At 51.6% G+C, this 27,762-nt stretch overlaps 1 protein-coding gene across 1 annotated transcript in view; it reads right to left on the bottom strand.

The window, feature by feature from the left end:
• Window positions 1-275: 275 nt before the first annotated feature.
• SMARCA4 (SWI/SNF related BAF chromatin remodeling complex subunit ATPase 4) overlaps window positions 276-27,762 on the bottom strand; it is a gene marked incomplete at both ends in the record, with an annotated part of 83,054 nt that continues 55,567 nt past the window's right edge. The window contains 19 exon segments of the mRNA XM_079116115.1: window positions 276-309; window positions 1,648-1,732; window positions 1,735-1,762; window positions 1,764-1,789; window positions 1,898-2,030; window positions 2,710-2,811; window positions 3,186-3,212; window positions 3,214-3,243; window positions 3,245-3,268; window positions 3,270-3,294; window positions 16,182-16,452; window positions 20,979-21,189; window positions 22,098-22,106; window positions 22,108-22,176; window positions 22,436-22,534; window positions 22,803-22,889; window positions 22,891-23,031; window positions 24,874-24,947; window positions 24,950-25,036. Of these exon segments, the coding sequence (XP_078972241.1) occupies window positions 276-309; window positions 1,648-1,732; window positions 1,735-1,762; window positions 1,764-1,789; window positions 1,898-2,030; window positions 2,710-2,811; window positions 3,186-3,212; window positions 3,214-3,243; window positions 3,245-3,268; window positions 3,270-3,294; window positions 16,182-16,452; window positions 20,979-21,189; window positions 22,098-22,106; window positions 22,108-22,176; window positions 22,436-22,534; window positions 22,803-22,889; window positions 22,891-23,031; window positions 24,874-24,947; window positions 24,950-25,036 (1,562 nt within the window).

The following is a 27,762-nucleotide window of genomic DNA, read 5'->3' as shown; positions in this document are numbered from 1 at the left end:
CAGCCGCCCAGGGAAGCGCTGACGGGGCGGCGCCCAACGCATGATTCCCTTGAACAGTTAATGCTGTTGCAAACGCTACTGATGCCAGGACAGGCCAGACACGAACGGTCCTACATCTTCTCTGCCGCATAAATATGGAAGATTTTTTGTTTATACGTTTCCCCAAGTCTGGAAACTACGTCTGCTGCTACCCGTTACTGCTAAGGGCTTACTCCGTCTCGGCTCTGGAAACAAAGGGCTTGGGGCGGACGGACGGCTCTGGGAATGTCTGGAGCTCAGTCTTCCTCACTGCCCACTTCCTGAGCGGTCCTGGACCAAGGACGAAGAGTGAGTCACCCCACCCTGAGGCGGCACACTACCGGGCACCTGGCTTCAAACTTACTTGTGCAGTGAAGCACCAAGGCAGCCTCGGAGCCCCTCCCCGGGGCACGACAGCAACTCAGCTCCTTCCAGAGCCTGGCTCTGGGCCCACGGCCCCTCCCCCTTGGGATCTGGGGACCCACTCAGACCCCCTTGTTCCATTCTGTTGCTGTCTGCTGTCCCTGTGCCAATACTTGTGGCTTTGAAACCACAAGCGTTATGTTCCATGTAAATGAGTTACATAGTTTGGTAAGGGCCACAAAATGCCCCGCAGGACCTGAACTGTGCAGCAGGGGGCGTTGTTACAACCCAGCCCCAGGGCCGGCCCTCTCATGGTCCAGGAAGTCATTAATGTCCTTGAAGGTCAGATTTTTTCCCCTGGGACTTTATTTTGAAGCTACTGTAAACAGCTGTAAGAGGAAACCAGGAAACGAGGGGGCTGACCGAGCTTTTGTGGAGCTGGGCCTGGGCTGTGCTGTACCCCGGAGCTACACAGACCACTCTGCTTTGCCCACAGAGGAACCTGAGGCTGGAGAAAAAAGTGACGTCCCAGGTCCCACAGAAGGAAGGAGCCAAGCTTAAGGCCAGCCAGGGCATCTGCTGGCTCCGCCCTGAAGCACGCTCACCATGGCGTGACCTGGCACTTCTCCTGGGGCCCAGGGGCCCACCAGTGTCAGAGACTGTAGACTCATCACACTGGACGGCCCTGTCACCAGGTCTGGGGGTTGTACGTTAACAGTGCCAGGGATGGAACCCAGGGTCCTGCGCGTTTTTCTACCACTGAGCACACCCCAGTCCTTGTCCTGCACAGGCTACAGCAGGACGAGAAAGCCCAAGGGCATGGCGTGTGTACACAGGGACAAGGACACCAGGAACGCCCCCTGTCGTGGAGAGTGTTACATCTGTCCAAATGGACTGTCTGGTGCCCACCTCCAACCCTGAAAGATCCTGCCTATCTGCCTGGACAGGAGGCCTTGGTATCCTGGGGTGGGCTGCACTGCAGGTTGTCGCCAGAAAGCCTGAGGCCTCTTGTGCCACCACAGTGGGTGCCCACTGGCTTATGGGGTCACAGACTCAGGCAGGGGTGGTTGTGTGACCTGTGGCAAGTCACATAATGGCAAGCTTCAGCTTCCTCACTGCAGAGCAGGGCCTCTAGCACCCAACTATCACGGCCACTGACTCGGCCTGGACCTGTGACAGCGCTTGGTGCGTGGAGTCTGGCTCCCCCGCTGCCCACCAGCCCGGGGGTGGTCCAGTTGGGCTGCTGAAGGGCTGTGGGGACCTCACCTCCTCTGCTCCTCCTCACTGTCATCGTCGCTCACAACTGGTTTGGCCCGAGACCCCCGGCTTGGCCGCCGCCGGCCCCCTTTCGCCGGTCCTGTGCCTTCTCCTTCCGGCCGAGCATTGATCTTCACTTTGACGGAGCGGGCTGCGGTGGGGGCAAGAAAGCGGGCAAGGAGAGAGGGGTGAGCCCAGGGAGCCAGCACGTCTGCCACCACATCTGCCTCCCCGCCCTCATCCTTCTCCCTGGACTCACATTCAGATTCCGAGCCTTCCTCCTCGCCCCTCCTCCTCTTCCTCACTCTCCTCGCCTCGCTGTCTCCTCTTCTCGATTTCTGCCTTACGCTGGTAAAGACGACTGACTGCAGGACGATGGAGTCCTCGTAGATCTGGTGGGGACACAGGGCTGAGTTGGGTGCGGCCAGAAGGCTACCCCTATCCCCAGCTCCAGTGGCCAGCCAGCCCTGGGTGAGTGGGGCTTCTGTCCCCCACAGAGTGTATCCCCAGTGGTGCCCTGAGAGCATCAGGCTTATTAAACGCTCCTGGGAAAAGGGGGAGGGATGTTAACTTTGAATGATCACAGGCCTCCCGTCCTCCTGGAAGACCCCAGCAAGCGTCTCTTTTTAAAGGCTCTGAGAAGGTGGGCAGTGTGATACGGGAAATGCAAGCCCCTGCAGAAGCCTCCACATTCCACAGACTCATCAAAGGAAAACCCCATTCCTGGGAGGCGCCCATCCCAACACACTTTGCCAAGCTGAGGTGTGGGCTGTATCAAGTTCACCACAGAAAGGGCTGCATCCATAGGATTCCTTTCATGAGAGTCCTCCAGAGCATTTAAACCCCGACTTCTCCACCGGTCTGCACAGGGCCACCTGGATGGACAGGTCTAAGGCCGTTTCCTCAGTGGGGTTGCCCATTCTTTTTTGTGTGCTATTATTGTCAATACACGTTAGCGTAAGTTCCCAGACTGGGAAGTTTAAAGCCAATCCATCAACTGAACCGAGGGGCAGGATGTCTGGAGCCTGGGGGAAGGTGGCCGGGCCAGAGGGCCCAGGCAGTGCTGCTCACCAGCGAGCCCTCCAGGTTGAAGGTCTGTGCGTTCTGGCACAGCAGCATCACGTCCTTCTCCAGGTCGCTGAGACTGCGGTACTTGTGGTTGCGGATGCGTTCCTGTGGGGGGAAGGCAGGCCTTACCTCAGGGCCCCCTTACCCACCTGCCCCCACTGCACGCCTGCAGACCCCTGGGCCCCTTTGTGAACTCAGGGCCATAGTAACCTCCAGGAAGGGTTGGACACCAGCTGCGTGCTGGCATGCTGGCTGGCTGGGGGTGCTTAAGGCAACCAGAAACCCCCAAGAATCAGTCACTGGCTTCTGCTGCTTGGCCATGTCCCTGCTCGGGCTCTGATTCTCTTTCCCATATGCCTCTGTGGCTTTCAGACGGGGCTACCCATGGAAGCCTTGATTCATCACATCTGTTTCACCAGCACCAATGTGGGGTACACGCTTGCCAAGAGCCCCGGTTGCCCACCCCGTGCTGGGGTTACCTTTATCTTCTTGAAGTCCACAGGCTTCGCGGATGAGCTCGTAGTACTCAGGCAGCTCCTCTGCGGGAAGGCAGCTGGATGAAAAACCTCACTGAGCTGACGTCCACTACTACTGTAAGGCAGGACATGGCGCACATCATTCCCGGGCCGCCCCTGGGAGACTCCCTACCCCCCCACCATTTGAGAGCAGAGAGGATGAGAAGGGACTGCAGACTCAGGAACTGTGCATGTGCACTGTCTCGTGATTTCTGGGACACTGCTGAGAGGCCCAGGATACACCTGGAACTCAGCTCCAGCCCCAGCCCTGGAGAAACAACTGCCCTCTGCACAGCGCTTCACCAGCTGCTGGTGCTCATGTCTGGTGCTACAGTGAGTTTGCTCATGCTGGCGGCATTACACACAGGCGTTTCCAAAGACCAAGGTTCATGTGTGGGTTTATCTCTTGCAGGTTGGCACCACAAGCCAGCAACCTTCAGAAAAGGTAGAAAGAATCCAAGAAGAAAGGTCTTCCAGGGCTTTCCACCAGGTGAGTGCACATTTTCCGTAAGGGAGCAGAGGAAGAGGGGCCACAAAGTGTGGCGGGGTCTCCTGAAGCCAGGAGCCCTGCCTTCCACAGGGAACACAGCCGAGGATGACGGCAGATGCTTCAAGAACAGAACCCAGGTTGGGCATGGAGGTCCACACCTGTAATCCCAGTGGCTCGGGAGGCTGAGGCAGGGGATCCTAAGTTTGAAGTTAGCCTCAGCAGCCTAGGGAGGTCCTTTTCCCCCAAAATAAAAAAGGGTAGGGGATGGAACACAATGTTAAAGTGCCCCTGGGTTCATCATGCCCCAGCACACAAAACAAAACAAAAACACAGAACATGGACAGCAGATGTCCCTTTCTGCCCTAGCACCCTTCTTTGTCCTCAAGTCCTGGCTGGCCCACCCAGGGCTCCTTCAGGGTATGGATAGTTGGATGGTATGTGGGCTTGGCTAGCTGTGGGGTGGCTATCCAAGGAGTCAAGTGACTGCTCAGTCCTGTTCTGAAGGGCCCCCTCCTCACCCAAGGTGCCAACATGCTCCACCTGGAACTTTATGTGGACCCTTCCACTAAACATCCAGTGTAATCCTGCCCTGGCACCAGCCGGTGCTTCGCCACTTGGGCTTTTCAATGTCCAACTTTAGACAGGTGCAAGGAAAAATCAGCACTGTCCTATGGGCAGAAATGAAGCCTTCTCAGCATCCTCAGGCCAGATTTGCCAGCCAGCCTGCCTTTCCAGGGCTGCTCATGGCCTGGGTCTTGGGCAGCCTCGTGCTCATTTTGGTGTCTCCATGTGTCACAGAGCCCCTGACCCAATGGAGAGGGGCACCTCTCCCACACTATCAGCACCTGGGCTGGGCCAGGCACTGGCCAGCGAGGTGGAAGGTCAGCATGCCCTGCCCACCTCGGCGCTCCTCCCCTCTAGGCTTTGCTTTCCCCAGTGTATGTGGGGACAGGAGCTGGCTTCCAGGTTGTGTCCCTGCCTTGTGTGTGGGACTAGCCACCCCTGCTGGAGAACGTGCTCCCTGCCTCCAGGGAGCAGGCTGGGAGGAGTCTGGCTGCAGGAAACTCGGAAAACTAGACACAGCAGACCTGGAACTGTTAGGAGGGACACCCACACCCCTCCACCTGGGGACAGCAACCTCACAGCTGGCAGGCTCATTGGCAGCTCCATCCTCTCCTGAACCTGCATGCCTTACTCTCTTCCTGTGGTTCTTTGTGTGGTTGGTGCTGGGGACAGAATCCAGGACCACCTGTGCATGCCAGGCAAGTGAGCTGCACCCAAGCCCTCACGCCTCTTTAACACAGGATGCAATACCGTGGACTACACCCTGGGCTCCTGGTGGCCCTGGGCTCTAGCTGGGCTTGGCCTCCTCTGGAACTTGTGAGATGGAATTCCACAGGAGGCTCTCACACCTGTCCTGCCAGCGTCACTGCTACGAGACGGTCTTGGCTACTCTGTCCTTGTGGGCACACAGGGGTGTCCACTGCTGAGCCGTGTCCTGCTTTGGACATTAGAAGCCAGACCTGTGGGCACTCAGATACCAGTGCTTGGTTCACATTTCTCTCAAAAATTTACCTGCGAGGGAAAGTACCTGCTATAGGGTGAGGACATGCTCAGACACAGCCAGCGTTTGCTCCCTGCAGCACACGAGCAGGCGTCGTCCCTGACCTGGCACCTGCACCCCCACTGCTCAGCCTCACTTAGAATTCTGCAAAGCTGGCTGTGGCCCCTGCACGTCTCTGATCCATATTCCTGGTACAGCCGAGCACCGTCCTGCAGGCTGCAAGCGGCTCCACAGCCTTTCACCCGGCGTCAGAGCCCACCTCTTGCTCACGCCTCCCCAAGGGGTCTTGTCTTGTTGGGCACGTTCACTGCTGATCTCTGCTCCCGGCTGTGGTTTGTCTCCTTACTCTCCTCACAGTGCCCTGTGGGTGGATCTTAATTCAGTCCTCTTTATCCACATGCTCTTTTTTACTTGGTGCTTATGACTGTCCTGTCCTGTTAAAGTTATCTCTGGCCAGGCACACCTGTAATTTCAGAAGACTGAGGAGGAGGATCACAAGTTCAAGGTCAGCCTCAGCAAATTAGTGAGACCCTGTCTCAAATTAGAAAGGGCTGGGGATGTGACTCAGTGGTAGCACGCGCCAGGCCCTGGGTTCTGTTCCCAGCACTGCCAAACAGCAACCCCCACCCCATCACTGCCTAACCTAAGATCACAGAAGAATCCCACTTTCTCTGAAATTTCCATCTCCTCCCTTTTGACATGACCATTCACCCTGGTGAGTTCTCCCCACATCAGCCCTCATCATCCCATCCTTACCGTGGGTCTCCCCAGCCAGAACACAGGCCCTGAGGGCACGGCCCATGCTTGATGACTGATGACTGCCTACTGTCACTGGCAACCAGAAAGAAGCCTGGTACACAGTAGATGCTCAGTAAACTCTTGTTGAATGATGGACACTTAGGCTCAAAGTTTCTGGGTCACAGAGTAGTAGGAATTCCAACCTGAGCCTCACCAAGTCGCCTCTAACTGAGGTGCCTCCACACTGAGAGGTTACTTGTACGCTGCTGTTCTAGTAAAGACTCCACTGCAGTCACCAGGAGCTGCCTGCATTGTGCAACAGTGGCCAGCAGGGCAGCCTTCTGTCTTTGTGGGACTTGCTCTGGGAAAAGCTTCTGCAGGCTGAGCACTGTCTGGGAACCCGAGACCTGCCAGCAGCTGGGTCGTGAAGGAGTCTGCAGACTGTTGGGATAGGCCCCCTGAGACCCCAAACTAGACACAGGCAAGAGCACCTGCCATGACCTGATGCCTCCGGGGCCAGGTTTCAGTGCCCTGGCAACAACTGCTGACCAATTAAAACAAAGCCACCTCTGCCGCCTTGCCTCTGGGTATCAACTTCTGCAGCAGGGGTTTCCCCAACCTCATCCCCTAGAAAGGAACACAATTTATAGTAGAGGCTCAGAGTGATCAAGGCCTCACCTGGGAAGTGACTTGAAATTACATGTCCTTCTTTGAGAAAGTAGCCTTAGTGGGGACCTTTGTTGTTTAACTTGTTACAATGCCCCTTATGGACAGGACAGGGCCTCCCTCCATACCAACTTGGGTTCCTGTCAGCTATGATCAGCTCAACTGCTCAGGTCGGACCCAAGCTGGCCAATCAAGATCTCTGGAATTTTCTACCAGGAGCTGGTGAAGCCAAATTCTCTGTCTTCTTGGCCTGTGAAGCCCCACTGCAGTGCTGTGGGACCCATAGTTCAGCTGAGAGGCAGAGTGTAAGGGGACAGGGGAAAGTGGTGGGAGGGCTGTGGGTTCAGAGAGCTTGTTTTCTAGGAGGCCACAAACAACTCGATGGCCTCTAAGCCAAAAATATGCCCCCTTTCTTTCCAAGGAGGGGGTGGGGGGTTTTGAAGCTGGGTTCCTGACATATTAAGCCAAAAATCCTAATTGGCACATCCCTTCAAGTGTATTATTGAGTCTGTCTTTAAACCCAAATTACAAGATGAAGAGACAGGGAATTGGAAGAGACCAGCAAGCCCCTAAACAAGACAGAACTTGAGAGATCACCTATCCATTACCACCTTCCTCAGCTTCCTGAATTGCTGGGATTATAGGTTTACACCACCACATCCAGCTTTGGAAAACATTTCCTGCAAATAAATATTTTAGGTTTTGTGGGTCTGACATGCTGTGGCAACTACTCAGTTCTACTGTTGTAAGAACGCAGCCAGGGACAATATATACGGAAATGGGCCTTGGCTGTGTTCCAATAAAACTTCATTTGTGAACAGTGAAATTTGAGTTTGATGATTTTTGCAAGTTAAAATATCCTTCCTTTGCAGGTGATGGGCCAGGATAATTTATTTTTTGCCCAGTGCTGGAGATTGAACACAGGGTCCCTCTACCACTGAACTACAACACCCAGCCCTTTCTATTTTTTGACACAAGGTCTTGCTAAGTTACCTAGGCTGGCCTTGAATTTTCCATCCTCCTTAGTATCTGGGCTTCCAGGCTATGCCAGGCTGGTTTTTTTGTTTTGTTTTGTTTTGTTTTTTTTGCTTTTGTTTGAATGCTGATTTGCAGTTTTGGTTCACTGACCTCTGTGGTGAATCCTAAAATCAACAAAGGAACGTCTGAATCAGGGGTAATGAGTACCCAGCATCCTAATCCTCCAACCATGGCAGACATGGCAAATGGCTAACAGCATCACACCTTGAGCTTGAACAGACTCGGCTAGGCAAGAGCAATCAACTGAAGATGGAGCTTAAGCTAGATCCTGTCCACCCAGTACAGATGTGGTCCTGGCTCATTTGACACAGGACTCCAGTTCTACTTGCCTTCCTATGGCCCACTCCGATCATCTTCCTGTGACCTCTCTCTCTGTTCCTGAGACCAGTCTCTTTTGACTCTAAATCAATAAACAGAGCCGGCAAGTGTCCCAGAAAGGAACAGCTCGATAGCAGCTCAATCGGGAAACCTGATTCAATAGCAGAACAATAGTCTGAAGGAGACTCACATAAGATAGCTCCAAAATGAAACACATAAGAGGCACGTTCTTAGTATAAAATAACTTTCTAGGTTCAATGTCTGACACATTATCAAGAAGAACCCTGAGAATTTAAAAAATGAGAACGCTAGAGCAAATTCATTTACTTACAGAAAAAATTCATTTCACTCATGCAGGACTGCAACCTTGGCACTCTTCCAGTACAGAGAAGGTAGGGGAAGCTGTGCATCCAAGACCAGGCTGGCTGCAGGTTCCCATGAACACAGTTCCCACAAAATAGACTTTTTGACAAGGTGATAGATTCTAACAAGCCAGTGATGTGTCTGGGGGAACCGTTTCTTATTATGGGTTTCATAATGAAATCCAAATTTAAGCTTTCTGGAATCCTGACACCCACTCTCTGTTCTGCTGGTGGCAGAATCTGATCATAACCCAGGCATGGCATCTACTTGGCATGTTTGCAGCAGCAGCTTCCCCAACACCACTGTGTTCACATCCCAGGAACAGCACAATGACCCCAAGTCCGTAGCAATGCCAAGAATACTTCTCCAGACCAGGAAGTGATGCAAATAAAGGAGAAAGCAAGCTGCAGCTCCCCAGGTGGCACAGCCAGAGGCCAGCCTGAGTGCAGGAGGCCCACGGCTTGAGTGCCAGCATCCCCAGAGGCCCAGTTCCTTTTCTGAACTGGCAACAAACTGACAGCCACAGGATGCCTCAAGGTCCTTTTGAAATGGCAAATAAGGAAGGATCCTGACCCTGGGAACCGAGGGGGTGGTGCTCTGGTCTAGCAGGAGCAGCAGGTAGGTGTTGGGGTGTGGGCTTGGAGAATGTAGCACTGAGGTACTGCCTAATGGTGTATGCAGGTGCTTGGCAAATGCTGGCCAGGTGAAGGCAGCAAGGCACGAGACCTGCTGCTGAACGGAAGACCCTCCTCGGGCAGGCAGGCAGGCAGGAAAACTGAGGGCTGCCCACCCAGATCCATCTGCTCTCAGCTGCGGACGCCGGCACCTCTGTTTTAAGCTGTGATGTTAAATGTGAATTTATGTCTTTCAACTTTGGTACGACAGCTGCTGATTTGGAGGGGAGTGTGTAAGTGTCCCTAGCACAGGGTGCGAAGCCCGGGTGGAGTCATCTTACACACAGGGCGGCTGGAGATTTTTCTAACAAATTCCAAGGCAGGTTCAGAACCTCGGCGACTTTGAGCTCCACTGTGCCCTCTGCTGGGGTATTTGGGCAGGGGACCCTGGTCCTTATCTGGAGCTTACCAGCTAGATAGAGACCCTCACCTGGCCAGAGCTGGCATGTGGCAAGTTGAGGCTAGCTGCCACACTGTATGGACCACATGCCTGGAAGTGAGGGCACCTCTTCCACCTCCCCCGCACACTGCCCGGCCTGGCCCGGCAAGCCAGCAGCAGTTGGGGTTCCACAGATGCTCTCTCCACCAGCCTGCTGAGGGAGCACTTTCCAGCAGTTGTGCCGCTAAAACTTTCCCAAAAGCACCAAGGAGGCACACAGGACACTCACTTGCTGCCTTGACCACTGGCTACCAACAGCTTCTCAAGGACCCAAGGGAAACGAACACCATCAGGCAGCACACAGCCCCTTGACGGTCTGACCTAACCCCAAAGCTATGTCTAACTTTCGGGTGCATTTCAGGTTTAAAGTAAAAATTCCTACGTGCAACTTCATTTCTTTATTCTGGTTTCTTGCTGGGGATGAAACCCAGTGCCTGGTGCATGCCAGACACCATTCTGATTTTGATTCTGGAAGTTCCTCAATGTGGTTTGAGATTTCAGATCACGAGAAGCACTCTCTGCTGTGAGCAGGTGAATGGCTGGGGTCCCTGGGAATTCCTCAGCATGGACTCAGTTCCTGTTGAGCCCCTCAGCCTTGCTCAGCTTCTGGTCCAGGGAAGCCAGTGTCCTCCAGCCCTCTGCACACACTGTCCCCTCTGCCTGTGACACTTATTATTCTTCTTTTCCCAGCTGACCTGCTCATCAGGCTCTGCTTAGGTGGGCCTTCCTACTGAAGGCCATCCCAGCCAACCAGTACTCTCCCGTCTTCCTCTCCTGCAGGGCCACGATTCGAAGTGCCTTTTCAGACCACCCTGCTGCCTGCAGTGTCGAGGTCTAGGCACATGGCACTCCAGGGAGCGCCCCACATACAGCCGGGGAGCCTGAGGAGCGGTTGGTCCATTGGCTGTGGGTTGGAGTTAGAGTGAATGGTGAGCTTCCTGAGCAAGACGGCTGCAAACATCTGAGGAGTGACACAAAGGTGACACCAAGTACGATTCTGCCAGTGTAAACACAGCCTGGGGGCTCCAAAATGCCACCTCATAAATCAAAAGCAACATCCGGAATGACTGCAAGTGACAGGAAGGGCACCCCTGCCTTTCCATAAATGTCTGGCTGCAACACAGCAGTTGGTACAAGGCTGTGCCACTGTTGTTCCTTGGGTGCTGTAGCACTGAGGCACAATCAAGCTGCCACCTAAGATCACCAGGCATGGTACAAGCAGAAATATGCACTCCTGCTGGATAAGGCAGGATCCTGACATTAATCAAATGATGCCGCCCTGTACTTGTTCTTCAGTGTTCCCAAAGAACTGGGCTGCAGTACCTGCTCCTCTCTTCAGGTTCCACGTTCAACTCAATTATAGAACTACGCTGATTAGCGGGTGCTGGAAAGCAAACTAAAAAAAAAGAACAGAAAACCCAAACGCTTCCTTGAATGTTTAATTTTCTTTTTTTGGAAAGGAACAACAAAATTACGTTCTTTTTCTTTCTTTTTGGTACTGGCAATAGAACCTGGGGTACTCTACCATTGAGCCGAATCCCTAGTCCATTTTATTTTATGTTATTTATTTTTCTGGTACCAGGGAGTGAACCCAGGGGCACTTAACCACTGAGTCATATCCTCAGCACCACTCCCTTTTTTTGTATTTTATTTAGAGACAGGTCTCGCTGAGTTGCTTATGGTCTTGCTAAGCTGCTGAAGCTGGCTTGAACCTGCAATCCTCCTGAGCCACTGGGATTGCAGGCATACACCACTGCATCAAGATTGTTTTCTTTTAAATTTTGAGATAAGGTCTTGCTAAGTTGCTGAGGCTGGCCTTGAACTTGAGATCCTCCTGTCTCTACTTCTCAAGTCACTGTACCCAGTAAGCAACAGAAAAAAGTGAACTGTAATGCTACGCCTAATTTTATCCCACGCAAGTTCTCTTGGGTGTGGCACAGGCATGCAGGCGAAGGGGCACCAGGCATGACTTGTGAACATCCCCTGCCATAGCAGCTGGTGGCTTGGAACTTTGCAGGTGTCTAACAAGTGCAAAGGACCTACCTTGGCCCAAATAAAGAGGGGCCTTGGTCCTAAGATCCTGCAAGGTAATCTCTGTTTCTCTGGGGCATTAGGCCTAGAAAGGCTTGAAAGTGTTTTGGGGTGGTAGCTCTGGGTCATGAGGCATCAACCTGACCTGCAGAGATGCTGGAAGGTCAGTCATGTCTACTTGATCCCAGGAAATCTCCCAAACAAGCCTGGAGGTTGAGGCTTCCCTGCTGGAAACACTGTATTGTCTCACTGTTCCTAGGAAAGCGCTTACTGTGAATCCACTGGAAGCTCAGCTACAGGGCTCTCCTGGATGCTGCCCGTGCGCTTCCCTTTTCCTCTGGCTGACTGCCATCTTTGCCCTTTTACTGTGACAGTCTATAATATGATTATAACAGCTTCCAAGTGTCCCTCTAGAGAACCTCTGATACGTGGTGGCGATGGGGACTCCAGTCTTTCCCTATCCTCACAAGGGATAGGTTGAACCCTATCACTGTTTTCCCTTGTAGTTTCAAATTAGTTAAGGATGTCAGAAATATCTGCAAAATGAGCCAATTTTGTACCCAAGCACCATTTTTGAAACTATCTGCCAAATGAGGTTGATACATTCCTGGTCCTTTTTGGTTTTTGAGACAGGGTCTTGCGAAGTTGCTGGGGCTAACCTCCAACTTGCAAACTACTGCCTTGGCCTTCCAAGCACATGGGATTCCACATGAGCATCACCACGCGAAGGTGCCCCATCTTTCCTTAGCTGATGTGCCCAGCTGGATCTCTTCCTGTGTGGCCACCAGCAAACCATGATCTAGGAAATGGACTGAACCGTTCTGAGTGCAAACCAAGTGCTCCTCCAAGTCCACTCTGCAGGCTTCCCTTGACAATCCCATGTGCTGTGCCACTTGTCATTCCTCTATGGTCCCTCTTGGTTACTGTGGTAACTCCCAGTATATTTTGGTACAGGGGACTGAACCCAGGGGCCGTGTACCACTAAGCTGTATACCCAGTCCTTTTTATTTTGAGATAGGCTCTCACTAAGTTGCTGAGGGACTCACTAAGTTGCTGAGGCTGGCCTTGAACTTGTAATCCTCCTGCCTCAGCTTCCCTAGTTACTGGGACTATAGGTGTGTACCACCGTGCCCAGCGGGTGACTCCTAGTTCTGCGAAGTCACTCATTCCAGGAGGATTCTAGGCTACGCAGAACCACACTTGGACTCCACTGTGTGGTGTTCCACCTCATGAGTCAGACAGAAGCAAGGAGTGTAGCCAAGTCCAGAGTTGGTCTTCTTGGCACACTGCAACTGGACTGTCTTGACAAATTAGTCCCTTCACAAAGCCTAGGAGTTACTTTCAACTTCCTGTTGATTTATCATCTCATGTCCTAGAGTATTATGTTCAGCCGCTGGGTGAGACATTTTCCCTTGTTGCATGATAAACAGGTAAATATTATGCTAATGAGATATAGAATGGACTGATAATTTAAATATTTATTCTTAGAAACATGCAAGGCCGGCCGGGCATGTTGGCACATGCCTATAATCCCAGTGGCTCAGGAGGTTGAGGCAGGAGGATCACCAGTTCAAAGCCAGCTTTAGCAATGGTGAGGTGCTAAGCAATTCAGTGAGACCCTGTCTCTCAATAAAATAGAAAACAGGGCTGGGGATGTGGCTCAGTGGCTGAGTGCCCCTGAGTTCAATCTCTAGCACAGAAAAGAAAAGAAAAAAAAAAAAAAAAAAGAAAAAGAAAATGAAAAGAATCATCCAGGCCCTTCCCCAGGTCCCCACGCTGCTGTTTAACCTGAAGCGCAGCAGACAGGAATGTCTTCACATCCAGATCCAGAGCTCTCCAGATACTCCGGAAGCCCACTCGTACTGCTTTCTCCTATCTAGAGGGGTTAACTCCCAACTCCACAAAGCAGTCTTTCAACTTCACATAACCGGAAGCATTCTGGCCCTGCTTAGTGTCTGGCTTCCTGTTCTCAGAAAGATAGGATTCCCCACATAACTACTCAGGAGGCTGAGGAAAAACATCTCCACATAGCAGGAATATGTGTATCTGTTCTCTAGTGGATGGACACTGGGCTGATTGCCCTCATGGGACTCGGAACCTCGTCTGTGTGGACATGCACTTGGCTCTTGGGGGAGATGATAGGATTAGTTACTGCTAAGAATGGACCATTCCTCCAAAGCAGGGCACAAGGTCTGGGTGCTCCACAGCCCTGCCAGCAGGAGCCCTGCCTTCCTGGTGGCTGTGGAGGCAGCAGCTCTGGTTCTAACATGCACTTCACAATGCTGTGGTATGCATGCCATGGCGCTTACGCTCGCCATGCTGAGCAAGCAGCCGGATATCCTTCCGGGAGGTCTCTTCATACCCACTGTCCGTCTTCAAACTAGCTTGTCTTTCCCAGTCTGTGGAACAGGTCTTCACTGTCATAAGAAGAGTGTCCTTTGCTGAATACATTCCTAATCTTAGTGAAGTCTAATTTCACAGTCATTAATGGTCAATGGCTTTTGTGTCCTGTTGAAAAGACTACCTACTCAAAGGACATGAAGATCTCTCACGGTTTCTTCTAGAACATTAGCAAACTGCTTATTGTTGCTTTTTGCCATGTGGTAGCATTTAACACACAGACTTCAATCTTCACAATACCCTGGATTCAGTAGAAAAACCTTTTAAATCAAGTTTGTACATAGAATATTCTCAGCAGTCAAATTTTAGATTGTAAGAAAATACATGCAAAATATACTTTCCTGAAAACACTTTAATTTTGAACAAAGCACTGAACTACACAAATGCAGAATGAAAACAGCATTTCAACTCCACCAAAATTACTCATCCTAAAAGGTGTAAAAGTCACCTCACTTCACTAGGTGCTGTTTATTTTTGAACAGGAGACAATAAAAAATCTTGTCTACAAACAGTATCTATGGCAGGTTTCCGAAATTCAACCTCATGCCTTAATAGTGACGGGGAGAGCAGGACCAGGATCTAGAATGTGACTTAGATCCTCTCCGTGACTACAATCCGGAGAAGCTGACCGCCTTCTGTACAGCGGACCCCTGTCCTGAGCACTGCTGCGCCCAGCTCCTCCTCCGCATGACCTCTGTAGCGGTCCTGATCATCACAGCCTCCATCGTATCCTCTGTTATCAAAATCCCAACCGCATGAGCTGCCACAGGTTGGTCTCCCCATGTAAATCCTGGTGTTGGGGTCTGTGGTCTTTTGTCATAGAGAAATCAGCTGATTCTACACCCATCAATCTCCATCCCATTAGCACGCAGAACACTTCTTATTTTTACCTCCGTAATCTACTTCAAAGGAATGTGTGTGTGTGGCGAGAGGCGGGGGTCAAGGCGGTTCTTCCTATGTAGCTATCTAAAACGGCAGCAGGACTGACTGTAAAGCCCAATCAAATTTCCTCACTGGCCTTTAAAAGGTCTTCTTCAAGTTTCCTTCTCAAGAAAATCATCAGAAATAATACAGGATGGGACAGAGGTGCAGCTCAGTGGCAGAACATGTGCTGAACAGCGGTGAGACGCTGGTTTGTCTCCAGCACCAAAAAATAAAACAAAACACGAGGTCTGTCTATTTGATTAGGCTTTTGCATATCCGGTATCCTAGGCTTCCACTTCTTTCTTTGTGGAATTTGCTTCAGATGTAAAGTCTGCATATAAGTCAATACTTTTTTTCAAAACACCTACGCATTGTATTTTCAGACCTAGCTGGTGAGCTTCATTATGTCTCTTCTGATACTAAATCAGTCTTTTTCAGGACAACTCGTACTCGTCACACACCATCACCACTCCCTAAGCCTCGCACTTGGCAAGATTCCCCAGGCATGACAGCTCACACCTTGACACTTTCCCTGTGAAAGAGTAAACCGATGCTCTGCATCTTGACTCATTGTTTACTGTTACCACAACCCTCCCATTATGGGGGCAGTCTTGGCTAGCATGTATGTATCAGAAAGAGGAATGAGATGGCAAGCAACAGAAGGCAGGGGGAGGGGGACCCCAAGGCAGGGACAGACCTTTGCCTAGCTCTGAGTGGCCTGCCCTGAGCTGGAGGAAAGTGTGCGTCTTCTCGGACAGCCACCAAGAAGCATTACTTTCTTCTTTAAACGGTCCACGTAAAGCACAAATGGAGATCGTGTGCTACTACTGGGTCCTGGCCATAGATGAAACTATGTGCTGCTTCCTGAGTCGGTGAGGAACAGGGACCCCAATGTGGGGAGTGGACCTGGCAGAGAGCACTGCTCAACAGTGGACTGACCCTCAAGGGCACAGGGAGACTGGGAGGGCCATGGGGGTGAGAGGCGTGGAGCAGGAAAGCTAGCTGCCACGCTCAGGCCACAGGGCCTCTCGGACCGTCCACCCAGCCACGTGATCAGCACCCATCCTCAATATCGCCAGGTACAGGTCCACCTGCTGCTGCCAGGCGGGCCCCTAGACCACCTCTTCCTCGCATGTCACCTCCTCCCTGCCACGCGCTATCTTCCCTCTCGTGGTGATAAGGCGGTGTGCTTCCCTGTTCCTGTGACGGCAGGGCAGAGGCAGAAACCCGGCATCTGAGAACGTGACACGCTACCCATGTGCGAGGCCAGAGCTCGCAGCCAGCCTGCCCCCGCCCGCGCCCGTCCTCCACTTACCTGTCCTTGTACTTGATGACCGCGTCCACGATCTTCTTCATCTTCTTGGTGAGGTTGGGTGGGTTTGGGGAGAGCTTCTCAGCAGGTGGCCGCCCTCGCTTTTTCTGCTTCTTGCTCTCATCATCCTTGTCCCGGCTGCGGGTGCTGGTGGTCGGTGTGGAGGAGCCGGCGTCGCTGTCCCGCTTGCGTTTCCGTGACGATTTCTTCTGCCGGACCTCCTCTTCGATCTCCTCCAGCGTGCCCTCCTCGATGGCCTTCAGGGTCAATAGTGGTAAAATAGGACAGCCAGCACCCAGGTTGACAAGAGGAGGCCGCGATGCACACGTGGGGCCCCAGCGGGGGCAGGGAGGAGGCCCCACACCATCATCCTCCCAATGTGACTGGCTTGGTTTCCAGGCAGCGTTCCAAGGCCAGTGCAGCCCCCAGCCCCTACTAGAGCCAGGCCTTAACCATCTGATGGCTCTGTTCTTTGCAAGTGAAAGAGTCCTATCCCACCTCATCGAGACCAGGAGGGACATAATTCTGAGATCCTCCCCACCTGGAGGTGTTATCATTAACAACCCTGCCAAATGCATTCCCACCAATTTTTTCAAGCCGTGATAAATTACACATAAAAATGCTCATTTTAACCATTTTTAAGCACAGAGCACAACCATCACCACCATCTCCTCCAGAACCCTCCTCCTGTTCCCACACGTGCTCCACCGAGAACACCTGAGCTATCCAGCTATCCACAGGCCACAGTGCTTATCATGTCATGGCTATTTTTCCCCGTCAGCCCCCACAGAATAACTTTTCTACGTCTGCTCTGTCTATTGGTGGACAGTGTGCCTTAGGATTAACCTTTGCCTGTTCTTGGCATTTAGGTGCTTGTTTTTCATTTTTTGGGATGGAACCAGGGTTCAGGCATATTAGGCAAGTGCTCTACCACTGAGCTACACCCCCAGACCAAGTTGTTCAGTTGTTTCTTTTTCTTATTTTGCTATTCTAAGTGAAGCCATGATTGACAGCTGACTCATTAACACAGATTCCTTGTGGTGAAACTGCTGAGGTAAAGGACATGAGCCGGAACAATAAACCTTAGAAGAATCCCTGGCGACTAATTTTCAGTGATAATAATTAACTGGGTGTGTTTTATCCCAAGTGATGGGAAGCCAGGTTTCCAGGGAATCTTGGAATCAGAAAAGTTGGTAGGCCTGGGCACTGAACCAGGTGGGCCCTTGCCCTGTGGATGGGAGACAGAAATCCATGACTTCCACAGCCATGGTCAAGAATGGTGAGGTCAGGAAAAAGGGGGAGTGGGGCACTGAGGGTGGCTGAGAGAGCTTCGGAGGAGGTGGTAGTTCAGCCAGAGCTGAAAGGGAATGGGAAGGAGGAGGGAAAGGTGCAGCAGGCAGGAAGGACTGAGGCCGTAGGTCCTGCTGCGCCTCAGAGAAGAGGAGAGGACTTTTAAGTGTGTGTTCCCAACCCACACCTGAGGCCTCAGAATGTGACCATGGAAATGGAGTCTGTTCAGATGTAATCAGTTCAGGATCAAAATGAGTATCACACCTTGCACCAGGGTGGGTCCTCAATCCAATGCAAGTGTCCTCATTAGAGACAGAAAGCAACAAGCAGGGTGACAAAAAAAGGTCATGCCAGGTGGAGGCAGAGACTGTACAGTGGGCACAAAGCCAAGCACTGCTGGGCCACCAGAAGGTGGAAGAGCCAAGGAAAGATCCTCCCCTGTGGCTTTCATGGCCTGTCAAACACACTGGTTTCAGGACTTGGCTCCAGAATAGCAGGAAAATGTATTTCTGATGTATTGAGCTGCCACAGGTGGGGCACTTTATCAGGCAGCCATGGGAAACAATGAAGGAAGGGGTCGGCTAAGCTGGGTAACAGCCAGAGCATCCCAATAGCTCTTGGTACATAAGCCAGAGAAGCTGCATAAAAGTGGTACCAAGTTCACAGGCCCACCAGCAGCGTAACAGAGGGCCTCTTCTCACGCCAATAAGTAAAACTGAATGCCAAATGAATCAGCGCAAAACTACGATGAAAAAGACAAAGGGGTACATCTTTGTGACCCTGAATTTGACAAATGGTTTCTTAGCTGTGACACCAGAGCAGAAAACAAAAAACAGATGAATGGTTAATTACAACAAAGACTCTTATGCTTCAAAGGACACCTTGAGCTGGGCATGATGGCACATGCCTGTAATCCCAGTGACTCAGGAGGCTGAGGGCAGGAGGAGTCCCACAATTGAGACCAGTCTCAAGCAACTGTATGAGGCCCTGTTTCAAATAAAAGAAGAAAAGGCTGGGGATGTGGCTCAGTGACACAGTGGTCCCTGGGTTCCATCCCCAGTACCAAAAGGAAAAAAAGAAAGAAAAAGAACAACCATGAAGAAGGTGAAAAGAGAAAATACACAATGGAGAAAAGTGTTTACAAAGCAAATCTCTGATAAAGAACTACTACAATTTAATTTTAAAAAGCAGCACATTTTTCAAGTGTGAAAAGGGCTTGGTGGCAAAAACAAAAACAAAAGGCAAAGGATGCAAATAGACAAGTTTCTACAGAAGATATCAGAATGGCTAAAAAGCACACGGAAAGATAGTCCACACTCTGAGCCATCAGAAAACACAGATCACACCCACAACAGGACGTCACTTCACATCTACTAGGATATCCAGAGTCAAAAGAAAAAAGAGAGCTGGGGTGTAGCTCAGTGGCAGGATGCTAAGCTCTGGGCTTGATCCCCAGCACTGCAAAAAAAAATCAAAGGCAGACAAGATGAGATAACAGCTGGCATAGTGGCACATACTTATAATCCCAGCTACTTGGGAAGCTAAGGCAGGAGGACCCTAAGTTCAAGGCAGTCTGGATAACTTAGTAGAGACCCTGTGTCAAAAAATAGAAAGGGCCAGAGACACAGCTCACTAGTAAGGAGCCCCTGATTTCCATCCTTAGTACTACTCCTCACCCCCCAAAATAGATGGAAGTAACAAGTATTGTTGAGGATGCAGAGAACTAGAACCCGACACACTACTAGTGGGAATGTAAAATGGTGCAGCCACTTTAGAAAGCAGGTCGTTCTTCTAAAGGTCAAACACAGAATGACCATTTGTTTCAGAAATCCCACTCCCAGGTGTACACTAAAACACACCGAAGGCGTGGGTGTTCACATAAAACTTGTACAGAAATGTTCACGTTAGCATTCTTAGGAATAGCCTCCAAATGATAACCCTAAGGTCCATCATCCTTAAGTGGAAGCCAAAACGTGTCACAATCCATACAATAAGAATGTTATCCAGCCTTAAAAGAATGAAGCACAGGCTACAACATGCAGCATCCTCCAGCCAAAGAGGCCCAACTCCAGCAGACCACATACTGTATGATTCCACTGACATGAAATGTCCAGGACAGTCAGAACCACAGAGAGACAGAGATGAGTGATTGCCCAGGGCTAGGGGAACAAAGGGATTAAGGGGAGATAGCAAACTGGAGCGAGCCTTCTTTCTGGAGTGAGGAAATGTTCTAATGCTGATTGTGAAAATGGCTACGGAACTCTGGGAATATATAGAAATTACTGAATCAGACATCTTGAGGTGGCAATTTGTATGGTATGTAAATTACATCTCACAACACAAAACATCAGCAGGTGGTCTAATTTTAAATTTAAAAGATACAAGGGCTTGGGTTGTGGCTCAATGGCAGAGCATTCGCCTAGCATGTGTGAGGCCCTGGGTTCGTTCCTCAGTACCACATAAAAATAGACAAATAAAATATATGTATTGTGTCCATCTACAACTAAAAACAAAAAATAAGAAAAGAGTAAAGAAATACAGAGAAATTTATAAAAAACAAAAACAAAAAACACACACATAAAGGGCTGCCACATAGGTCTGTGTTGACCTATACCCCTTTCTTGGGGATTCCCTTCTTGGCCCTAGAGCACCCTGGGAAGCAAACAGTACACCGTAAGTTTTGCCCAGCTTGCTGGGGTGGTTCTCACAGCCAACCAGAGTGCAGAGCACAGTGGGCAGCTCACAAGTCTGATGTTCTGAGCTCCCGGACGGAGCTGGGGCTGCCTGGCACACTGTAGGGCCTCATGGCTCACTGCTGGGTGTGGTGCTCAGCATGGCCCAGCCCAGATGCAATTCCAGGGCTAGCTGGGCTCTAAGTCATCACTTCTACCCATCAGAGCCCCCGAAGTGGAAGGATCTTGATCTGTCTCCATAAGTATTGACTGACGCCAGTCACCTGGCACGGTGTGGCCCCAGACTGAGGGAGGCCACCTCAGCAGAACCCAAAACCCTGACTCAGCCATTTGTAGCTGCTGCTGCAGGGACAGGTGCCATGTGCTGAAATGAGGACTCATGTCATCTCCACAAGCAGCAGTGGCCTCAGGCAGTGCCAGACAGCTCAGCAGAGCAGACCTTATGATCTTCTCCTTCTTCAGAGCCAGGGAAGAGGCAAGCTCCGTGGGTGACCTGCCTGACGTGAGAGCTGCCTGTTGCTGCCCCGAGTTGGCACCCCGACCCCCTCCAGGGCGCCTGCCGACTGATTTATCACCGTGCTTTCTCTACAACAGATGCTTGGAACACAACACCTTGGCATCATTCCTTTTAACCTCACGAAGACATAACCCTCACACTCAGAGGCCCTTTGCCATTAATGAAGCCAACAACCCTGGAAGGGCCTCCTGGGTTTGGACTCAGAATGCATCCTGGTGGCTGTGCCTCCGCTCTACAAGCCCTGCCCAGAGCCAGCCTGGGGAAGGCATGGGCCCTCTCCAGCATGTACCTTGAGCCCACTGCTTCCTCTGTCAGGGAATCGGCTGTAGTCCACCTCCTTGCGGTGGCGGGAGCCGCGGCCAAACATCTTCTCCTCCTCCTCCTCACAGGTCAGCCGCTCCACCTCGGCGTCATCCTTTATGATCCAGGATGGGAGCTCATCCTCCTCCATCAGGCGTGGCTTCCGCTTAGGGTTGCGGGCCTCCTCGCGCCGGCGGTCCAGGTCCATGCGCTACAGTGTGCGGGCAGAAGGATGGAGAAGGCGAGAGAAGCAAAATGGGGGGAGGGAGAAGCAGAGGAAGGGAGAGGGAGGGGGAGAGGGAAAGAGGAGGACAGAGGGAGGTGTCAGCAAAGGGGAGAGCTCTAGTTGGGCACATCAAGGCTCACAGAGACCACGGGGACCATCACTGGCACGTGGTTTACAGGGCAGCTCTGACTTTGTGGGGCAACCTGCTCTGACTACTACACAGACCCTGCGAAAGGGGTCTGGAGAAGATGGGAGTGAGGGGAACACAGATGGCAGGAAAGGGGGCAACAGGGTGGCAGCTCCACCACAGCCTGGGTGGGAGACAGGCCTGCTGCCGCCAGGACGACCTCTACTTCCAATTTCACCCCTCACCCTGGGGCTGCGGCCTGCATGGAGGCCCCTGGAGTCCGTGGCCTGGATGGTCTGGCTCCTTCTGAAAGGGAGCAGAGCCCTCATCGCTGTCAGCAAACAGACTCAGGATAAGCATTTAGCATGACAGGTAGGTCTGAGGGTCACAGAGAGAATGGAGGCTAGTGTGCACCTGGCTTGGGAGATCAAGGATGAACAAGGATGGGTCAGCTGGAGGACATGTGCAGGCTACATGGAGAGATGTCCCCGGCTCCATTTGTTGCTGTGGGAAACCACCACTGTCCACTGAGTTTACTAGGGAGTGAACCCAAGGACACTCTACCACTGTATTACATTCCAGCCCTTTTAATATTTTAATGTGAGACAGGCTGGCCTGGAACTTGTGACCCTCTGCCTCAGTGTCCCACATAGCTAGCTTACAGGCATGGGCCACCACATCTGGCATCACTGAAGCTTTCTGCACAATTTTTGGTGTTGGCAGGGTGGGTACACAGGCCCCCTAGTGGGCAGCATGCGGTGCTCACCATGAACAGGGTCGAACTCCTCTTCGTGCCGGGCAATCATTTGGTTGACAGTCTCGTCATCGGGCACCTCATCTTCTTCCTACAAGATTGCAAATCTTTAGTCTGGCTGTGGAGGGGCTGGGCTGGGCGGCGGCCAGGCTCAGAGGCGAGCGGTGGCGATCCGTGGGAAATGAGCTGGTGGTCCCAGTCCGGCTGCGGTGGATGGGGACCCACACGGCAGCGAGAGGCACACACACGCACACGCACACGCACGCTCGGTGGGATCAGGGCCCTTGCTGGCCGTCCCAGCTGAGAAGCCGAGGACTGGATGGGCGTGGAGACTGAACTACCCCTCTCACCTTTAGAGGTGGCTCCTCCAAGTCGGGGTTGACGCCCGCTGGCGGAGGGGCAGTGTGGGCGAAGCTGGCACTGCCGCTGCCCGTGCTGCAGGTGTCTGCCTCTGTGGATAAATAGAGGACTTCAGTCTCCAGGGCTGTCAATCCGGGCGTCTGTCACCAGCAGTTTAGAAAAAAAAAAACCACTTCAAAGGGAAAGCAAGTACTCATCCTCTTTCCGCTCAGCCCACACTCCCTTTACTCCAAAGGGATGCAAAAAAAATAAGAGTGCAAAAAAAGGTACAAAAACAAAAATGAAAGCCGCTCATGCGTCCACCACTCACGCTGGGGGAGGAGGGAGGGTCAGGGTCGGGGCTGGTGCTGTGCTCACCTCGTCCTGCTCCTCGTGCTCCAAGATGGCCTGCAGGAACGCGCGCCGCTCGTGGCTGGATGACTTCTGGTCAAACATGCCAGCCTGGAATCACCTTCTGGTCGACGTTGAGCTTATACTTGGCCGCAGCCAGGATCTTCTCCTCCACGCTGTTGACCGTGCAGAGGCGGAGCACGCGCACCTCGTTCTGCTGTCCAATGCGGTGGGCTCGGTCCTGCGCTTGCAGGTCCTGGGGAAGAGGTACAAGTCAGGTCCAGACTAGAGGGCGGAGTCCCTGAGGAGGAAGGTGGAGGCTCCTTGTTCTCGTGTGCACCCAGACCTCAAGTCTACCTTTCTTCACCAGCAGCGTCCATCATGAGCCAGAGCTTAGGAACATGACCCAGCCTACATCACCTGTTCTGGGGGCTAGGTGACAAGGCCAATTGTGATTTTCTACCTTACTGGCCCTGACAAATACTCAAGAAGACAGCACCATTTCAGAGGACAACCCCCAAGGGGTTATGTCCCAGCAGCCCTTGTCACAGACCCAGAGGTCCTCAGCATGGCCATATAACAACTGAGGCACTACTTAAGAGGGTTGGGGGCTAACTCCCAGCAGCACTGTGTAGGGTCTGGTTTGGTTGTATGTCCACAATTCCCCACTGTGCAACCTAGGCCTGGGCAATAACCTTTCTGAGCCCAACCTCAGAATGTCACATGGCCCCACGCTCTGTACAGAACCATGAGGGAAGCGGTTTCAGGAGTGTGGCCCAGCAACTGGGACTTCAGTTCCTGAAAGTGGTAGCCATGGCTACAAATATTTCTATCATTACTCCTAGTTTAGAACAAGGAGAATCCCTGAAGCCCGTCTCTGGGCCCAGTGTATGGGCACCTCAGTACCACATGCCTCAAATTGAGAAGCATGGTAAGGAAGGAGCACAGTAAGGAATGACCCTAACAACCTTGGTAATGGGGTTTTACTGCAGTCAGCTTGCTGACCTACACTCTGACCATCGTTCAGCAAACTGGCCACTCATCAGAATCTGGGCGGGAACTATATGCCAGATTAATCAAAGGAAAAGGCTCAGGTGGACCCCCTAGCATTCACCCAACAGATGACTAAAGTACTGATCATGCTGGGGCCACCAGCGTGGAAGAGGGCACACCTGGACCTCACCAATGGGAGTATAAATAGTTGGACGGAAGCAACCAGAATATGAAGGGGACTCTCCAACAGGCATAGGGATCCTACTTTTCAGGGCTGACCTAGGTGGAGGGACCTTACATAAGTGCCCTAAGAGGGAAAAGAGAGGCTTGTGGTTATGCTGGTAAATGGAAACAAAGCTGGAATTAAGATGTTTTGGGGTCACTATACTGGGACATCTAGGAGCTGGTGCAATAGTGGAGTAGATGTGTCCTCTGGAGAGAGGTGATGGACACTAGCTTTTGAACACAAGAGGCACATGCTCAAATGGAGCCACTGTGCTAAAATCAGCACAAGCACGTATGCATGCAGACAGGTGCCAGTAGGCACTCAGCAAAGAGTGGGATTGGTGGGGAAGGGAAAGGGCCTGCACACTGCATCAGTATCTGCACTGAAAATCGAAAGAGCATATTACTTTTCTAATGAGGCAGAGGACGTTTTACTCATTTTAAACTGGCAGTTCTATAAAATACCATGCCCAGGCATTGACTGATGTGGAGGCCCACAAGGAGTACGGGACGAAGAAACCGAGAGTTACCCTGACTCATCCACAGGGGCCAACTGTGCACACACAGAACATGTCTGCAGGGCTGTGCCCCATAACCTGACAGCTGCCATCAACAGGACTTGCAGCACCTTCCATCTTGTTCTTAATTAATTTAAGTAATTTAAAGGGGGTGGGCATACTGCTTCCCTAAGCAGACGGCAAGGCTGTGTCTACTTTTAGAAACAGAAGGTAATTCCTCCATTCTGATCTCTGGTGACTTAGTTGTGGCTCCTGGGACCCACAGATGTCAAGTGGTTGGTGGGCACTAAGACAGGGGCAGCATCTCTGGGCTTTCTGGAGCTCCTCCTGACCTCTCTCACCAGGGCACGGGAGTTTTTAACCTGGTTGGGATTCCAATCACTGTCGAAAATGATCACAGTGTCAGCCGACTGGAGGTTCAGTCCCAGCCCCCCAGCCGGGTGCTGAGTAGGAAAATGAAGTATTCAGAGCCGGGCTCGTTGAAGGTTTTCAGCAGCATACCCCGGTCCTCTGCCTTTGTGGTTCCTGACAGGCACAGGAGACAGGGGGGTCAGCAAGGTGGCTTGGGGACAGAGGTGAGGAGGAGACACAGAGGAACTCCAAAGAGCAGAAACCATGACCCAGAGGCCACAAGAGCCAAAGCTATCTTCTCTCCACAGGAGTGGGAGCTACGCTTAACCAGTGACTTGGATGTACAGAACGTCACTACCCTATGCCACCTCTCCCATCCTAGGAGATAAAAACGGGCTCCATTGGTCCCCCTAATCTGCCTGCATCTCCACATATTATGAGCTACGGGGAGGAGAACATGCAATGGGGCCAGAGCTCAGTGTTGGGCTATACTATCAGACCCTGGCACCTCTCAAAGTGCCTGCTCTGCTCTGTAGGGTGGCAAAAGGCACAGTGGCTAATGCTGCCAAGACTACTCCCCCTAAAAATACACAAGGGTCCTCAATGTGGTTGGATGGTGGCTATGGGAATGAGCCAACAGCTAGAGGACTGGCATGTGTCCTCAAACCCCTGCAACACGCTCTGCTGGCTCACAGGGAATCCCATAGGCGAGATCAGGGGTGCTTTACTCTTGTGTGTCTGATGCTGGGGATGGAACCCAGGGCCTCGCACATGCAAGGCAAGAGCTCTACCACTGCGCTACATCCCAATTCCCTAAGGGAAGCCTCATAAGGGAAACTTGTTTCCCCTCTGGCTGTATTTCCTGCAACCCTAAGCAGAGAGCCAGCAGGGACTCTCAAGTAATAGCCCAGGACATTGATCTTTGGTATCATAAGCCTCCACAGGATGTCTTAAGCTACCCAGGTTATTGCCCTTGGTAAAATGAGAAATCATTTTGATGATAAAATGAAAATTACACACTTCCTGCCACTGGCCCATGTGTCACCAGACCCAGCACAAGAGCCTGGTACCCACTGTAGCCAAAGCATCTGTCACATACCACCCTTCCTTGGGCTCCAGATGCAACCACAGCCATCCCAGAACAGAGAGGAAAATGAGGCTATGGGCCCTATGACCCCCAGATGCCAGCTTGTGCCTCATATTCACCAACCTCATGGCAAAAGAGTCAGTGTCATGACAGTTCATTGAGCTCCCAGTCTTCCTCTGCATTTGCAATAGACTTTCTGCCTCTGTGGCTGGGACTATAGGAGGTAATTACAGATGTAACTGTGGCCAAGTTAACAAAGTACTTGTCCTCTGTGTGAACAGGGATCAGCACTTAGGAGGCCTGGGCTTGGCCCTCAAGGAGATGGAAAAAGAGTAAGAAGAGACCTGGCCACATGGACTTTGCCAGGGTTTTGGTTTTCAGTATGAAAGCAGTGGGAATTCCCAGGAGATGACAGGGCAGCAAGGGAGATAAGTCAGATTTGCATTTTGTGAAGGTGGCCCTAGACAGAGGGGTGAAGGCCATGTTCTGGGTAAGGGTCCAGAGAGGGACAGAAGGATTGGCACAGCAAGCACAGGCCTATAGTCTGTGAAAAAAACATTTCTAAAAGATGCTCAATGAGAATGGGTTTGGGGCAGAGGGAGGTGCACAAAGGTTTGGGTGTTCTGTCATGCAACACACCCGGCATATGAGCCTAGTATGAGACCTTGTGCAAGGGAAAAAAGACAGCTATTTAACCTTGCTGGGTTTTTTTGGGGGGGCTGAGGGGTTACCAGAGATTGAAGCCAGGGGCATTTAACCAGTGAGCCACATCCCTGGACCTTTTTAATATTTTATTACAGACAGGGTCTTACTGAGTTGCTAAGTGCCTTGCTAAGCTGCTGAGGCTGGCACTGAACTCACAATCCTTCAGCCTCAGTCTCTGAAGCCACTGAATTACATGCATGCACCACTGTGCCCAGCAATCTTGCTGGTTTCTAAGCCCATTTTAAAATTTTTTTCCTGGTACTGGGGATTGAACCCAGGGTACTTAACCACTGACTTACATTCCCAGCCCCCCTTTGTAAAAAAATATTTTATTTAGAGACAGGGTCTCACTGAGTTGCTTAGTACCTTGCTAAACTGCTGAGATTGGCTTTGAATTGGCAATCCTCCTGCCTTAGCATCCTGAGCTGCTGGGATTATAGGCATGTGCCACTGCACCTGGGTCTCTAAGACCATTTTTCTAGTAAGCCCGTTCACTACTCAGGCAAAAATAGGGTGGGGAATTTGCTCAAGGCCTTCCAGACCAGTCACAAATGCTGGACACCTGTGCTCTAGGCTGTGCAGGTTGCTTTCTCAGCTCGTTCTCCCTGTTGTGCTTCCTGGAGGTGAAGGGAAGGAGAAATATTCACAATGACATGTCTAACAGGGACCACTGGGCACAGGGTCAAGACCTGGAGCTTCCTGGAGGAATTTCCTGCTCTTGCCCTGCAGTATCTGCTTCCCTCCCTCAGTAGCTCCTGATTTGGTACAGTTAAGCTTGATTCCAACTCCAGGACTGACCAGTGACAGGGCCACAGCTACCTAGCTGCTGTGAAGTTTAGAGAAAATCACATGGCTCCAAGTAGCTAAAGGAGAGCCAGCCCTAGACTTCTGTGGGGAAAGCTGGGCTGCCTCTCTGTTGAAGACACAGAGCAGGTAGGGAGAAGCCTGCAGGGAAGCCTGAGGATGAAGCCAAGATAGAGGACAGTGGAACCACGAGCTGGAGAAAAGCCCCTGCAACATTACTGTTATTCCTGGATCCAACTGAGTCTAAAGCAAGCTAACACTTGAGGTTTCAGTTATGCTTTTTACCTTAAGCATTTACCAGCAT

Source organism: Sciurus vulgaris, assembly GCF_902686455.1.
Source record: "Sciurus vulgaris genome assembly, chromosome: 16".
Lineage (NCBI taxonomy): Eukaryota > Metazoa > Chordata > Mammalia > Rodentia > Sciuridae > Sciurus > Sciurus vulgaris.
The sequence above is the reverse complement of the archived record's forward strand: the minus strand, read 5'-3'. Positions and strand labels throughout refer to the sequence as shown.